Raw genomic sequence first — 18,338 nt, 5'->3', positions numbered from 1 at the left:
CGTCTAGTGTAATAACAAGTGTAATACAACAACAATTCAAGAAACAGTTTCGACACCCAGAGGGCAGCAACGATTTCGTCACCTTCAGCAAGGGCAAAAGGGCAGCACGAATAGTCACCGAATTGGGTAGCAGCGAAGCGATCATCACTCAAGACATCAACAAAGGTTAGTGGCTCTCAATCCTTTCAATTTCCCTTCCAAACTGCATTACTACGTACGACTTTTTCTATTGTTCCTAATTTCGCAAATTTTCATCTCGACCACGTAAATCAAATCAATCATTATGCCCGAGACATCCTTATTAGATGAATCAATTGCCAAATTAGAGGCTCTAAAAAGGAAAAGAACCTCATTAAAAGCTAGAATTACGCGTATTCAGAACTTTGTGTCTAATTTTCAATCAAATGATAATGATGTGTCTCCACTAGAAACTAGAAAAACATTCATCGAACAAATATTCAAAGAATATGACGAGGTACAGACTGAAATTGAATCACTCGATCTTTCATCAGAGGCGATTGAGACACAGACTCAGGACCGCGACGAAATTGATTTAAAGTATCTCGATGTATTATCATCAATTCAAACAAAAATTAGACAAACGACGCCTCCACCGCACACTGCGGCCACAGCGAATCCTAACGGTAGTTGTTCCAGCGCTAATTCACATTGCTCTAATCGTGATCAATCAATCAAATTGAATCTGCCAACTTTAAATTTAAAATCTTTCACTGGTTGCTATAAGGAATGGTTGTCATTTCAAAATTCATTTAAATCCATTATTGAAGACGAAAACAACATGCTAAACAACTGTCAACGTTTCCAATATTTGCGATCATGTTTATCTGGTGAAGCTTTGCGAGCAGTCGAGTCATTAACGGTGTCATCAGAAAATTATAATGTAGCGTGGGATATCTTAAAGAAACGGTTCTGCAACAAACGGCTGATCGTTCACGATCACATAATAGCCATCACAAAGGCACCCCAAGTAATTAAAGCCTCGCATTCGTCACTTAGGTGTTTTTTAGATACGTTGAATTCAAATGTTGCCGCGTTAAGACAGCTAGAAGTACCAATTGATACTTGGCACGCTCTTCTAGTCGTAATAATTGTGGACAAATTAGACGACAATCTTGCAAGAGAATGGCAGGCTACATTAACCGACGAGGTTCCAACTTACGGTCAAACGATCGAATTTTTAGAAAGGAAATGTCAGTTGTTGGAATCCTTAAATCTATTGCACCCCAAATCGAACGTCAATCCGAATCACAATAATGCAAAAAACAATATGTCACAAAAACGAAGCACTACATCTTATGTTGCCACAAACAAACTACATTGTACATTTTGTAAAAATGACGATCATACAATCTTTCAGTGCAATGAATTTACAAAATTAAATGTAGAGGAAAGAAACGCTCAAGCTCGAAACCTGAAGTTATGTCTTAATTGTCTAAGAACCAATCATTTTGTTAACAACTGTCAGTCCAAATTCAAATGCCGTAAATGCAATCAAAGCCACAATACGCTGCTTCACAAAGAAAGACAAATCACGCAAACCAATGAAACACCAGCACAGGTAGAAAGTTTAAACGCTCATTCTATGAGGTCCCAATCATCAATTATTTTGTTATCAACCGCGATCGTTCTCATAGAAGATCGTAATAATAAGTCACATAAATGTAGAGCTCTCCTGGATGCAGGGTCCATGAACAGTTATATTACGTCATCATTTTCCAAAAAATTACGTCTACAGCAGAAAGCCGTAAATATAACCGTTGGCGGAATTGGTCAAATTTCGACGAACATCAAACAGGCCGTCCAGGTAAACATCAAGTCTCAGTACAATAAGTTTTCGGCGAACTTAAGTTGTTTTGTTCTGGAAAAAATAACCGAAAATCTTCCCCTGGTGACCATAAACATGTCTGCAATAAATATTCCAAAGGAATTACAGCTAGCCGATCCGAAATTCTTAGAAACTGCACCAGTAGACTTACTTATCGGGGCTGATTTGTTTTGGAACCTTTTATGTCAAGACCGCAAGGAAATAACACTGAAGAACCATAACAAACTAATGCTGCAAAATACCCATTTAGGTTTCATTGCGGGTGGGTCACTAAATATGAACAATAACAATAGCTCAAGCACCTGCTCGCTTTCTCTAACGTCGGTAACCGACATTTTAGAGAACCAGGTGCAGAAATTCTTCGAACTAGAACAATGCAGCAACCCTTCCGAACAAAAATGCTTTTCAAATGAAGAGATTATGTGCGAGCAACATTTTATTCGAAATACGTGCAGACAAACAAACGGAAAGTTTCTTGTTAAACTGCCATTAAAAAATGATCCTCCAATTCTCAAGTCAAACCGCGATAGTGCTGTAAAGTTTTTTAACAATCTGGAACGAAACCTAAACAAAAGGCCTACACTAAAATCAGATTATGTGCAATTCATGCGGGATTACATCTCTTTGGGTCACATGGAGGAAGTTCCGGGTTGCGAATTAAATAAACCGAACTGTACATATTTGCCCCATCACGCGGTACTCAAGGATTCTACATCGACCAAGTTAAGAGTTGTTTTTAACGCGTCATTTCGCTCAGCTGATGCATTAAGTCTAAATGACAATCTTATGGCAGGACCTACAATCCAGCCAGAGCTTTTTGCAATTTTGTTGAGATTCAGAACTTTTAAATACGTCGTAAACGGGGACATAGCTAAAATGTACCGTATGATAGAAATACATCCCGATCACAGTGACTATCAACGAATTGTTTGGCGCGAGAACACCGAAGATCCGCTAAAAACGTATAGATTAACCACTCTAACCTACGGTACAAAACCGGCCAGTTTTCTAGCAACAAGATGTCTTAAAGAACTAGCTCTTCAAAACGTAAATCAGTACCCGGAAGCCGCTAAAGCAATTCAACAGGATTTTTACGTAGACGATCTTCTGACGGGAGGAGACTCACTTGAAAACCTAATCACTTTACGAGATCAAATAATTCAAATTTTAGCTCATGGTGGTTTCTTATTACGTAAATGGGCCGCCAATCATCCTGCATTAATTCCAGATAGTCACGAGCCTAATCTCAACGTCAGTTTCGATAAGGATGCTTACACTAAAACGTTAGGGCTTTTTTGGAATCCTAATCACGATTCGTTACGCTATCAGGTAAAACAGTGCGACATTCCGAAAAGACTAACAAAACGCGAAATCCTGTCTAAAACTGCCCAGGTATTCGATCCATTGGGTCTTGTGGCGCCAGTAGTAGTAAAAGCAAAAATAATCCTTCAACAATGCTGGAGTTTGAAAATTGGATGGGACGATCTATTACCTGAAACTATTTATTGTGCATGGGTTAAGATCTTGCAAGAACTCGCTCACTTAAACGAAATCGAAATTCCCAGAAACATAATAAAATCAAGCCCCGTACAGGTGCAACTACATGGTTTTGGTGACGCATCACAAATCGCATATGGCGCTGCTGTCTATCTAAGAACAACTGATCATAGTGGCAATCATCAAGTTCACTTAATTTGCGCTAAATCTCGTGTGGCTCCTCTTCGCGCTGTTACGTTACCACGCTTGGAGCTGTGTGCCGCCTTAACGTTGTCGCGATTATTTAATACAGTTTTACGAACGATAAATGTCAAAATTGATCAGCAATTTCTCTGGACAGATTCCACAGTCGTTCTGGCATGGATAAACGCTACATCTTCAAACTTACAAACATTTGTAGGAAATCGAGTTTCCGAAATTCAAACGCTAACGGATGCGAAAGATTGGTATCATGTCAAAAGCGAAAGTAACCCTGCGGATGTACTAAGCCGAGGTGCTTTACCTGGTCAACTCAAAACTAATAAACTGTGGTGGAACGGTCCTGATTGGCTGTCAGAAAACAACGACACTTGGCCCGTATCTAACGTAAATCTTTCGGATATTGAAATTCCAGAACGGCGAACTGTCACTCTGACCAATATTCATTCTCGCGAAAGACAACTACCGCTTCTTACAAAATTTTCAAATTACAAAAAAACTGAACGCGTAATGTCATGGGTATTACGGTTCATCAACAATTGTAGGAAGCCAAACCAAAGGCAAATCTCTAGTTCTTTAACATGTGAAGAATTAAAAGATTCCATGAAGGCCATCATGCGTTTAATTCAAGAAGTTGCATTCAACGATGAATTAGCTTGCCTTAAACAAAACAAACCGATTAACAAGAAATCACGTTTACTGTGCTTAAATATTTTTCTCGACAAGAATGATAATTTAATTCGCGCGGGAGGTAGGTTGCAAAACTCATCCTTAACTTACGATGTCAAACATCCCATCGTGCTACCAAACGATCACCATTTGATTAAGGCATTAGTCAAACACGTGCACATTGAGCAACTGCACGCTGGTGTTCAGGGAACTTTAGCCGCGTTACGTCAAAATTTTTGGATAATTTCTCCACGCAGTGTGGTACGCAAGATTTTGCACCAGTGTTTGCAATGTTTTAAAGTCAAACCAAGCGTTATGTATCCTATTATGGGTAATTTGCCCAAATCCCGTGTCGAACCAACCAGACCATTTTCAATCAGTGGCGTAGATTATGCCGGGCCTATTTACATCAAGGAATGTCGTGGTCGCAGTAAGCGTACTGTGAAGGCATATATTTGCGTCTTTGTCTGTTTTTCAACTAAAGCCGTTCATTTAGAACTAGTTGGTGACTTAACGACTCAAACCTTTTTGAATGCGCTAAAACGCTTCATATCAAGACGTAGTCATGTGTACCATCTTTATTCGGACAATGCTACAAATTTCGTTGGCGCCAATAGAGAATTACTGGAACTAAGAACATTTCTAAAGTCAGCTTCATTTAGTCAAATTACAGAAAATCTGGCTAATAAGGGTATCTCGTGGCATTTCATTCCCCCCAGATCCCCGCACATGGGCGGTATTTGGGAAATAAACGTAAAATCCATTAAAGGTCATTTAAAGAGAACAATTGGAGAAGTCGTGCTTTCCTACGAAGAATTGTATACCCTGTTAACAAGAATTGAAGCAGTCCTAAACTCCAGACCTTTGTGTCCCTTGAGTAACGATCCTAATGACCTTAATCCCATAACCCCTGGTCACTTCCTCATCGGAGAGCCATTAACTTCTATAAGCGAAAGAGATCTTACGACGACGAGGATCAACCGATTGACGCAATGGCAAAGAGTGGAACAGATGAGGCAGCACTTTTGGCACCGCTGGCAAAGGGAGTACCTTGTTCAAAACATCAATCGTTCCAAGCAGCTCCGTGGTTCCGGTTCCAGACCGTCCACCCCCGCCTTGGAAGTTGGTTCCATGGTGATTCTAGTTGAGGACAACACGCCGCCACTACAATGGAAATTGGGACGCATCGTAGAACTTCATCCCGGAAGTGACGGTGTTGTGCGCGTAGTGTCCGTAAAGACTGTCAATGGCATCTTCAAAAGAGCCACGCGAAAGGTGTGCGTTCTGCCAGCGAATGAATAGACTATGTTTGTATCGTGTAAATATTTGTTATAATTATGCATTAACCCTTTTTTTTACAATTGACTTCAATGTTTGTATTTTTTAATGTTTTTTGTCATGTTTATTATGTAACAATCCTTTTTCTAATAACCATGTTCGATCTTTGCTAATTCCAATATTTTTGAAGTCCGTGCCTTCAAGGGGGGCGGTATATGTACAAAATAATGTAATTTTGAATGTTATTGTTAGAAAGAGGTACTGTAGCAGGTAGTCCTGCCTACTTTCTTTGTGAGAGGGGTGAAATCACCCACCCTTATTTAAGTCGAGATATAGCGGTAAAAACCAGAGTCTACCACTATCCTTGGTACTTAACACTTGTACATCAACATTTTGTCATACAATAAAGTTTTTAAGTAGTTATACAAAGACGACTATATCATTTGAACGGCTAATATCACCACCCAACAGTGATTAATCGTTCAATATTATTACCATAGTACCCACGGCAACCTCCGCATTTTGTGTATTATGACGCGCCTCGAATAATTTCTGAATTTATTAAAATTTCTGATAAGATGTTAGTGTTAAAAAAAATCTTGAAGACAACGCCTGTTTTATAGTTTAAAAATCTCGATCTATTAAATCCTCGCTCCCAGCGGTCGCTCTGATTTAAACTACGATCTCGATTTTTAAATCGTCTATAAAACCCTTGTTGTCTTAATAGCTATAATTTAACTGAGCCTGCGCCTTGACGAGCGAGAGTTTATTTCAAATTCAAAAAAGATTTCTGATGATTTTTCATTCAAATGAAAGGAAGAAAGGTCCGAGAAGTGAAGTGAACATAATCTTAACTACGATTTGGTGTCAAATTGTTATATAGCTCCATATGCGCACATTTTAGGGTGGTACAGAGTGGTTTTTTACTTAATTTTGAAATTGATAATTGTTTATTAAAAAAATTTCACTATAGTGCTTAATTTCCTTTACATCACATATTAAAACGATTGAACATAAGAGAGAACTCTAAACATCAACATGTTTACACAACCTCTAATTTGCACTGCGGCTGCGATCTAATTTAAAGATCATAGCCTAATTATTATTAATTTAAATTATCTCTCGGTATTTGAAATGAACATTAAACATTAGAGATGCCTAATTTGGTAAAAAAAAAATATATATTCAGGTGTATGTGAAATACGTGTGTTAATTTTAATCAGTGGAAGAACTCGCCAATTCATGAAACTTTTCTCTATAACATTTTTACGAAAAAGCATTACAAATTAATTTAAAATTTGGAATAAATTAGCCATCAAAGTGTATATCCGCCTATGGGTAAGGGCGAAAATTTTCTGTTGTGATAGAAACGAAGCCTTATTAAAAAATTACATTGTTATAGAAAAAAACTAAATACATGATTAAAATTTAAATTCTCATGGTTACAAAAAGTAGAAACTAGTTAATCACACAAAACAACTCCTTTGGTAAAAATTGAGGGGTAAAAAATCTTGGATACTTTTGCGAATTTTTGAATGTTGTAAAGAAAAGTTTCATAAATTGGCGAGTTCTTTCACTGGTTAAAATTAACACACGTATTTCAGATACAGCCTGTATTCGTAATAGTCAACTGTCAACATTCTCTTTGTGTTGGATAGTTTTTGACAAAAAACCCACAATTTACTGTTAGTCTAATTGTTCAATGAAGACTAATTGTTTTATTACAAAGCACGTCGTTAATAAAAAAATCTGCAAATATTTCTAGCAAACTAAATTCTTGAATGATTAAATGGTTAAAAACTGTTAAAAATATGAATAATAATCTTTTCAATCAAATCAATTAAATTAAAAAAAAAAAAAAATACTTGAAAACAATAAAATTTTTAGTATGTACAGCGTGATCAACAATGACTGAGTCTGTTGGCAATGAAACATTTGAAAAGTACTGGTGTTTTTTGTCTCGTAATTGGCACTGACCGGATTGAGATGACATTAAAAACATTTTTGGTTATGCCAGTTATGTTTATACTATTACAAAAATGAACCTTTGATGGTAAATTTCAAATTCACCAAATTTCATTATTACCAACAGATTCAATAATTCTTGATCACACCGTATTTTTATTAGTAGTGTATTACGAGCAAAAATGAAATTTTATGTGCTGAGGCCGCTAGTTTCGGTGCCGAACGAAGTGAATATTTTTCGTCCTCATTTGCAAAATAAGACTGGTAAGACGGGGCGACACTACCTGCTCCTTTGGTCTCCTTAGGCTAAATACAACTAGACAAACAAATAATGCATGCCTGGCCGGAGGGCCTGGGCTTTTCTAAATCGGTCGAGTGTACCTACACCGGGGTTTGTACATACATACCCATTTGAATTTTTATTGTATTTTACCGAATAGTTCAGAAATAAAAGAATTTTAAATAAGATAACAATGCCCCGTCAAATTGACGTATCTAAATTATTTGCTGAAAAATGAGTAATCTGTGAAACAAATTCGTAACAACTTTTTACGCATAAACTCTGTTTTGAACACAGCTGGAAAATTAGTTCTTTTTAACACTAATTTATTGCGTAGTCATCAGTAAAAGTGTAATAAAAACAATACAGTGATATACAGAGGCCACAGCTGAATATGTTATACTCCGTAATCTGAGAAAAAGCCAAAAAAAAAAAAATTTTTTACTGCGGTTATTTTTCAAATAGCTCTGTATCCTTGCAGGTTTCGTTAACTTTAGTTACGCACGTGTCAAGAGGTCATTGAGATATATAATATTGCTAAATATTATTTACCTTAATTGATAATTAAAAAAGATATTCGGATATAAAGTTATAGTAGACGCACCCTGTATAATTATTATTTAAATGTGTGCTATACAAGGTGCTTAAAAACGGCAAAACAACGCCATTGTGCACTATTCAGAGACACCACACAATGTTAAAAATAATCTCGTGATTCTTTAAAGATATGGAGGCTATAAAATCGGTATCTAAAATTGTTATTATTAACCAATTCTTAATATTTCAACAACTTTTGTAGTGAAAGACATAAACTAGGCAAAAATGAATAGGGAATTCCACAATTTTTCTTGGAAAGCAAAATAATTGCCCCAATTCTCCCACGTATTCTTAAACACAAGATAAATTTAAAATGATACAAGTACTTGAAACATTACATTTAATGTGTATATTAAGATATTTGTAACACATTTCATTAAAAATTTTAAACGGTATTTATAAAAAATTCAAAAAAGGAAAAATTCCTTATTCATTTTTGCCTAGTTTATTTAAAATGATGTTTAGCAATAATGTTTATTTAAAATCAATAAATAGTACCTTAAAGGCACGTCCAGACTATATAACAAAACATGTTATATAGCAATGTTATACAACATAGTTGTTATAAAACTATGCTGTGTAACTTGTTAGAATTTTATGTTTTTTAACATGAGCATCTAAATTATACAGGGTGTCCCAGAACTGGCTCCCCAGAGAAAAAAGGGAGCCTTAGGGCGAATATATTAACGTGTATTTTGAAGAAAAAAAGTCCTATCGCAAATGATAACCGAGAAAAGACATTCTGAAGTTGACCAATTAGACTTGAGCATCATTAAGGTGGAATAATCGCAATTTTGCGTTGCCTAGGTTTCCTTTTTATCCGTAAACCTCTATAATTCTGTCCATTAGATTTGGTCCACTACATTTATTAGAATGATTGTTTACGTCAGTTTGACATTTGTTATACAATTTCGCTGCGATATTTAATTCAAGTGTATCATTTAACATGTATTCTTCCTCTGAGTACGTAGATATGATTCTTACTTTTGCGCGATGTGGGAACAATACACGTGAAGCAGTAAGGTTGTACCGTGAACAATTTCCACAAAGACAAAGTCATCCGGATCATAAAACAATCCTGAAATTAATCGCTCGGGGTCGAGAAACGGGTCAGATGCAGCCAGTTCGAAGAAGAAATTGGGGGTGCTCCAAGAAATGTAAGGACTGTCGAACACGAGGAAGCCGTATTGAATGTTTTTGAGGAAGACGGCACCCGGAGTATTCGAACAGTTTCTCGTGAAATGGGTTTATCCAAGAGTTCGGTGCAGAGAGTTCTAGCTGATAATAGGAGGCATCCATACCACTATACACGAGTACATCTTCTGCCAGAGGATTATCCAATTAGGCGAGAGTTTTAGCTATGGTTAATAAACCAAAACGATGCTTCACACTTCTTGTCACGGATACTGTTTTCTGATGAGTCGCTATTTTGCCCGTAAGGTTGTTCCAATTATCACAACCTTCATATCTGGGCAGAGGAAAATCCAAGAAAATAATTTCCCAGAGGTTTTCAACATAGGTTTTATTTGGGCGATCGTTTGGCAAGTATAAGCGTGGTGGATCCTTCCAATTGTTAAAATTCCGAATCCCCGGCTCTAGATTGGACCGTTTGAATTCCCCGCAAGACGGGGGCAAGATATGCTCAGTTCATTGGAACGGAGCTACCTGATTTACTTGAAATTGTACCTCTTGCTTATCGCATAAATGACTGGTTCCAACATTTTAGCAGAAACGTTCGGGAAATTTTGGATAACCAATATCCACAGCGCTGGATCGGTCGAGGAGGACCGCATCATTGGCCTGCCAGGTCTCCAGATCTGAATCATTTATCGGCGGCCCATAAATTCAGAGGCTGATCTGAGAGTTCAATTTCAGGAGGCTTTGTTTCAGTTACTGAAGAAACGCTACTACAAGAAGTTTGTTACGTAGAGCACACACGTAGTGCATACAAATGAATGGTGGTCATTTCGAACATCTGCTTTAACATTGTTACCTATTTAAATAAATGGTTCTTTTTAAAATCGCCATTTTTATTGTTTTATTTCGAATTTTGCAATTGTCAAGTCTTGATGTTGATGACGAATTTTTATATCGGAAAACGTCAAAATTCCAGTTGCCCAAACATTTTATTGATCTGTGCGATATCAGAGATTTTTTGTTGTTGTTTAGCAACCGATCGGATTTTTTAGTAATACCTGAGGACGAGCTTCCGGGATTGGTGAAATTAAAAACTTTATAACTTGGTAATTTGAGCTAGCAGAAAATTTATTTTAGTCAATTTAGAGTCGCTTTTGTGGTCGGCACATGCCTGTTTTCTCTGGGGAGCCAGTTCTGGGACACCCTGTATAACAGGATTTTTATAACAAAATGTACCGCAGCTCAGTACGTAAAATGGCACTAAATGCAGAGGATGCAATTTTGGCAGCAGAAGCAGCCTATATATTATTGTCTAGACCGCGCGTTAAGTCCACACGAAGATTTTGGGTACGACCATCTTTAACAGCGCGAAAACGATATAGTGGCACAGATCTTTTGGGGGATCTTGCAAAAGATGATGTGGACCCATTAACAGGTGAAATTCAGTGCGATGGTAGTTTCAAAAACTTTATGAATGACGCAAACGCCGAAGAAATGTCTCAATAACATGTTGTCCAGTGTGGACAAGTCTGAACATGTTATAAAACAGTGTTTTACAGCCCTTTCACAATGGCGTTAACGTTACGTCGATGTTATAGTATTTTACAGTAGAAGTCCGTTAGGATAGCCTTTACTGCCGAGCCAGAGATTTTGTGAGACGAGCTCGCAGAGCGAGTCGAATAATACTGGCGAGGCTGTAAAGGCCCTAACGGACGTGTATTGTACAATCGTTTTTGTAATATCTCTACGATTCGTTCAAAATTATCTTTTTGAAATACATTTTTTTCAACGCCATCGAAAAAACCGAATGATTAATAAGTGTGCGGAGGACGTCGTCATGTCAACCGTCGTTTGTGAAAAAAAAATGTTTCAATGTTGTTTGTCAGATTTGTTCAACGCTTAACTTTCTGTTGAAAATAAGTGAATGAAATCAATAAAAAATCGCAATCAAGTTATTCCCGATGCCCGGAAGTGAGGTCATCGTTACTGCCTGCAAAATCGCGCTTGTGTTAGTGAAGCATCAACTTCAATCTTGTCTCCATTTGCTGCTGTTTGTCAGATTTGTTCAACACTGAACTTTCCGTTGAAAATAAACGACTGAACTCAATAAAAAATCGCAATCAAGATATTCCCGATGTCCGGATGGCCACAGAGCAAGTGAAGTCATCGTTATTCCCTGCAAAATCGCGCTTGTGTTGGTGTTAAAATTCTGAAGCATCATCTTCGATCTCGTCTACATCTGCTAGTGGCATACGGATTTCGATTAATTCAAGGTGTGTCCCATAACATTAAACATTAATTATTGTACCAATTGTAAAAAAGTTGAAAAATAAAATTTAGATCTACGTTGCTATAGTTATTTAGTCATTTATAACGGCCGCTCCCGCTCATAACGGACACCTATAACGAACTCCGGCCGTTATGAGGTTGTTTACATGGTAACAAACAGTCCGGAAAGCCACCTTTAATAACTAGATATTACAAAAAAACGTTAATGTTAACGTTAGATCTAATAACATGTATTTCAGTACTTTTTATAAATTATTTCCGTTGGCTAATGTTAGAATGTAACGTTAAGATCCAGAAGATTTCTAGAACTAACGTTAACGCTAACAATATCATGCAACATTAATTTTCATCATAACGTCATTGTGAACGGTCCACAATGAAATACATGTTATTTTGAATTTCTAGATGTAACGTTAACATTAACGTTTTAACATCGACGTAACGTTAACGCCATTGTGTATGGGCCTTTAAAACATCGTTTGATCTTTACCGACAACTGATGGATAACATAAAACATGTTACAAACAAGAAAAATGTTATAAAACACTGCGTTATATAACATTTTTTCTTTCGTTTTTCTAACAAGTTGTATAACTTTGCTATATAACATGTTTTGTTTAGTCTGGACGCGCCTTTATATCAAGTTTTATTTTTCATGTTTTGCAGAAAAATCATCAACCTATTAATTAGGTAAGTAATTGCATTTAGTTTCCTATCTATGAATTTACTTTGACTTATTGTTTAATGTCAGTTGACAATTTTTTTTTTTTACATTTTTCTAGTACTCTGGGGGTGGCCGTGAATCGTCTGGTATAGCGTTGTTTTTGTCATTTTTTAAGCACCCTATATAGACTTATCAGGGAAACATATTGGAAATTTATTCTAAGCTAATTTCATTAGTGGAACTCTAATTTTTTTCAATTTTAGATCAACTGGACACAATCGTGAACTTAGTAGAACAAGACCTTCTATGCATCCTCACTTTTTACACTTCTGTTATGTAAAGGAATCTAAACACCATTTTTAAACCACATATTTTGTTTATGTTGTTTTCTGTAATAAATTGGCAGTGATACAGTAGCTTGAAACAACTTTTAAATAAGAATTATCACCTAGATTGAGATATTTTTTGAGGAAGTTTAATTACAAACATACTATATATAAAAAAGTTATTTTAGTCGTTTCCAGAATTAATCTACGATGTTGATAAAAATAATAATAGTATTAATAATAATCGCATCGGAAGAACACAGTTATGGGTTGTGTAGGTGATAAATTTTAATAACTAACGCAGAAATGTTAATTAATTAAACTTTTATTGTCGCGAATTATTCATTTATTGATTTGGAAAGATTTTAATTACCAGATACAGCAAATTTATTTAGATTTTATGCATAATTTTCGTTTTAATGAAATATCTAAAAATAATAAAATAACGGTTTACGTGATGACATTCCACTTATGTATTTTGGTCCTAGGGATTCGAAATCAATTAATTTTAGAATGAAGGTTAATTCCGCCGTCTATTCTAAACGAAAAATAAAATGTGGGAAACAAATTAAAGAAAGGTCAATTTGCATGAGCACTCAAAGTGAGCATCGTATTTTATCAAGTTCCGTTTTTGTAGGTTAAACGGGAATTGGAGGTCGCAAGTCAAAGCTTGGCAAAAATACAAAAACGAGCAAGTTATAAAACGGAAAAATTTAGAAACGCACTTTAATGCCATATTATTGCTGTAAACAATATGGGCCCCTTGGGTTGTAAAACTAATTAAAGCTTTTTACTTGTTTGTTTTATTTATCAGATATGATAATAATTAATCGTTATAGATTAAAAGATAACAGTTTCAATATTACTAATTAAGGTATTCCATAAAGGAAAATTTATGTTGACCGTTTCATCATGACATGTCTGAAATTATCTACTTGAAAAATCTAAAGGCAATGACACATACAACATTTGACATCAAATTTACTGTCATAGTATTTAATTAATGTCGGTATATTTATTTCAGAAATCAGAAACTTCTTTATTTGCTGTTGGAATTAAAATTTATTCCAATACAGAACACGTATAAAATCCGACCAATTTCACAATATTTATCTTTTTTGCATATACAGAACTTTGAAAACGTATATGTAGTTAACAAGTCTGTTTTATTCGTGTTTAACAAGTGCAGAAGTGTATAAATTGTTCCATTCATAAACTGCTGTTGGTGCTATGTCTTTAATTGTCTGTTTGATAGCCCAAGTAGTTTAAAACTCGGAGCTATATCCGCTAATTGAAGAGAAAGGGCGCAAGACCAAAGTCGTGAATACAGTTTGAATATTTTATAACTGCTTTTGAACTGAAGGGTAGCGTCCGTGTAGACAATTAAGGCACACAATAAATCTAAATAATGGCCCCTCTCGGCTTCATAACTTAATCTAACCCATTACTATTGCTATTTCACTTGAGCTAATTGCTTTGCAATATGGGCTCCGCTGATAATAACGCTTTTTAGATGCTGAATCTGATAAGGCGACACCTTCAACTGTTATAATTGATTTCCAAGTTTAACGACCGCTTAATCGTAATTTCTTTTAACACTTGATTTTGAAATAATTGGTCGGACCGAAACGAACGATTAAAAAGACTTCGTCAAAACACCTCCTGTGCCTAATTATTTTGCATAATTAAAAATATAAAAGTCGATTTTGACGTCGCAGCCGTAACGACACTTCAAAGGACGTTTTATCTTAAAACTATCATCACGAATTATACGAAAAAAGTTGTTTTGTATTTTTAACTTTGCCATCGATGATACGCGGCATGTGGTTTAAAATTGCCATGGACAACAAAAATGTGGAAACATTCCCGTTTCCATCTGACGAGGACGGCGCACTATTTATTTAAAAAATAAAATTGATGTAAATCTCACTTTCAATGTTAAGATTTACGTAGCAGGTTCTCAATTTAAATGAGGCAAGCTTTTATCAACAACATCCGGTTATTGAACAGTCAGGCCGAGCTGATATACTGTATATTTCATTTCTATTGATATTTCAGTTTCAGTTTCAGTAAGATGCTCCTTTAATTCAATCAGAATAGTACAAGGTCACTGGTCCATATGTGATCCAGTTTTATTAATTGCACTTTCATGATTCGGATTTAAAATCAAATCAAAATGTGGTAAATGAAAATTGCGGTCAGAAAGTGAATGAAATGCGTTTTACATTAAATAGACAGTTTAATGGAAAAGCTCATTGGAACTATTCTTGGATGCGAATCCCTAGTTCGTTGTTTCGAATTTAACTCGTTCCAAAATTGTCACAAAAATAATATAAAACACTAGTTCAATGAACAAGTTTAAAGAAAATGGAGTCATTATCCTCATTATTTTGGCCAGGTAGAATATTTTCAGAGTTATTTTCGACAGGGTTATAAACAAATATATTTTGGTTCGGTTTCGCCAAGCGGCGTTCGAAATTCATCAGCCACGCACTAATTAGGCGACTCCAATAATTCTGATTATTAAATAAAATTAATTTGTTTAGCTCAGATGAATTTTAATTGACAATTAATTGGATATTTTCTGCTGGAATGCGAATGTTTTTCCCTTTAGATGAAACGTTTTCGAAATTTATCAATCAATAATACTGTAAAAATGTGCAAGATTAAAAAACAACGAGGTTATTCCTGGAAAGAATTATCGAAAGTTACTATCAAGTTCAATGACACCGTTTAGACAAGCTAAAACTCGCGAACTCAGAAATTAGTAAGTCGGCGTATTCTATCATGTGGTGCAATATTTTATTTACAACTCTCTGAGGGATGTGTCGATTTTAAAGGAAAAATCAGTAGGTCACAAACGTCATAATTTTTCTTTTAAGTCGGAAAATGCATGCAAGGTTGATTACAAGCAAACTCTGAAAATAGAATATGCAAATTAAAGACTCAATATAGAAAATGATATCCTTGAAAAATACATTACAGTTGTTACCGGAATAGAATAAGTTGCTAAATTGAATATGATTAAATCTTGCAGAATTTTGTTTTGCAATCTTGACTTTTATGCTAAATGGATAACTTTGAGCTTCCAAATTCGCCATCGATTAATAATTGCACAGTGGAAAGAAACATTTGCATGATAATATTATGATAATGAATGATTTTTGTAAACATCTTGCAATAATTTCACTGATAACACTGTTGGTCTACATTTCGAATCATGCTTAACTAATTTTTTGCGCTACTTGCTAAATTTATAATCTGGCAACGACGCGACGTTGTCATGTTAGAAAATATTTACTAAAATGTAATTGCACGACCAATATTTCATTCTGGCAATTAATGAAACACATAGAGTCAGAAAAACTTAATGAAGGAAACTGTGTAAGTGCGAATATATTAAAATTTACCAGATCAAATGATTCTATAACGTTATCTTGACCAGTAAGGATGTGACGCAATTTCCTGCAATGCTCGATCGCTTACTGTACTATTTTTGTTTCTAAAATTTTTATTCAGTAATAAATTGTGACATTAGAATTTCAAACTTCGCGATTTGGATTATTATTAAAATATTTTAGTTGTTTCGTGTTCTTGATAAAGTGTGTACAAAAATGCGCTCAAGTAGCCTGCTGTTTTTTTTTTTGTTTCTGTTAAACTATGGCGTAACTTCTTTAGCTGTCAAACCGTAAATGTCAAACGTCACGTTTCAGAATCAGTTTGTATTGCAATATCTGTTTCAATTTTTGTCGAATTAAAAATAGTTTATTATTACCTTTTTATTTGTTATTTAAAAGTTTAATATGTACATCAAAATGCGAATTGTGTATTGAAATGCGGTATGGGGAGTCAAAATTAGATTCTGAACAACTTGTTCTAACAACTGCGTTCGATATCTCCAACGTGCAGCAAAATATGGAATTGAGCCTATTCGCGAGATCGCAATTGGCTGGGCTTACAATTTACAGCAGAGTTGAATATCTGAAAAAAATCATCCCATGAAGTTCTACGACTGTGCAAAAATTCAAATCGAAAATATCAGACTGTCTTCATCATGCGCGACACCCTGTACAGTGTACGTAGAATATGATCAACAAAAAAAAAAAGATATAAGTAGCGGCTATAGAAAACAAGATTTCTACAAACGTGCGGCATTTCTGTCACCAATCAATTTTGACATTTAAGCGAACTTGATTTAAACAATGATTTTCACTCTAAAATACAAGATGTTTATGACGGAACCTATTTTTGAAATGGGAACGAAGAAAATGATGAGAAGGTTCACAATTGTGGAAAGTAGTGGAGCAACGTTTTGGGAGTTGTAGCAAACAGCAAACACCAACGTTATTTTATTGAGTCTCTGTGTATTGTAGCTGTTAGAATGGTTGAAGCTATGCCGCACGTTTTCAGCAGTTTTGTTCTCTTTCTTCCCTTATCTTTTTTTTTTGTTAATCATATTGTACAAATAAGTGTATTCCTTTGAGGGCCAATTTAAATCAAAATATTTTTAATTTATAGTATCATATTAGATATTAAGCTGGCAAACTAATTTCGCTACCCCTGTATCTATTTTACTTACTACTAATTTACTAAAACAAAATTTAAAAAAAAATGAAAACAGTTACCCTTGTAAAAAACGATCTTTTCTACCTTGGCAAAATTTCTCAATTCTGTGGCGATAGAATACTAGTGTCTTTGAATTAATTAATTTTTGAATCCTTGACCATTGAAAATTGTTTAACAGTCAAGAAATACTGCAATGGCCCAAACAAGTGGTGCAGCAACTGAGCAGAAATTTTTCGGCTCTCTATTTCAGTTTATCTTTGTCCTCTGCGTAGTATGTAAACGACCATTGTCTTACTGCAGTGTTAGGTACTCCTTTTCAGAAAAGCTGGCCCAGTACATTTTTTCAAAGTTTAATTTGTACTCGGTGCAATTGAGCGCAGTAGAGTTCAAGACCCATGCTTTGATTATTATTTATCTCCCGGAACCTAACGGGTGTATAAAAATAAAATTTTAGTCAAGAGCCTTACGAAAAAAAAAAAATGCAAAACAAAGACGTAGGATCATGTCGGTTCTGTCATCGTTCGAAAACATTTTCAAATACTAAATATGAACAAAAAATGCGATGACAGATATAACTTTCAAATTAATAGAATACCTACTTGGATTCCTGATTTAATTTTTAAATACCAAAACACAATGAACGCTTTGTATAGTGTGTTTTGGGTTGCATTTTTACCTGGTCAGGCTTATAAATTTGCTCGCATTTATCAATTATTCGTTGTCATTTTTGTTATTTTTTTTAGGTAACGCCATTATAGAAATCGCCAGGAATATTTCTGTATTACGACTGAACCGATTATCAAAACATTGTTTTAATTCATCCAAAATATAAATAAATTTCAATTAAAAATTATTAAAAGTAGAGTCGACGGTAGAAACAAAATGTTCAACAATGTTGTTTTATCGCATCCCTTTGTGTAAAACGTATTACTGAATCTATTTTTTAACCGAAATCTGAAAGATCGCAGTTGTTATTTTGTGCAGTGTGCAGTTCTTTTTATAAATACTTAACTGCACTACGTTTCA

General features: G+C 35.1%; 1 protein-coding gene across 1 annotated transcript; it reads left to right on the top strand.

Moving 5' to 3' along the window:
- Positions 1–283: 283 nt before the first annotated feature.
- Positions 284–5,512, top strand: LOC138122573 (uncharacterized). The gene has a single exon (XM_069036789.1). The coding sequence runs from the start codon at positions 284–286 to the stop codon at positions 5,510–5,512; it is 5,229 nt and encodes a 1,742-aa protein (XP_068892890.1).
- Positions 5,513–18,338: the final 12,826 nt, after the last annotated feature.

This window comes from Tenebrio molitor, chromosome 2, assembly GCF_963966145.1.
Source record: "Tenebrio molitor chromosome 2, icTenMoli1.1, whole genome shotgun sequence".
Lineage (NCBI taxonomy): Eukaryota > Metazoa > Arthropoda > Insecta > Coleoptera > Tenebrionidae > Tenebrio > Tenebrio molitor.
Note: the sequence above shows the minus strand (reverse complement) of the source record. Positions and strands in the feature narration are given on the sequence as shown.

What these genes read in the sequence shown, in the direction of transcription:
- LOC138122573 (XM_069036789.1), top strand. Translation starts at nt 284, where the DNA reads ATGCCCGAGACATCCTTATTAGATGAATCAATTGCCAAATTAGAGGCT.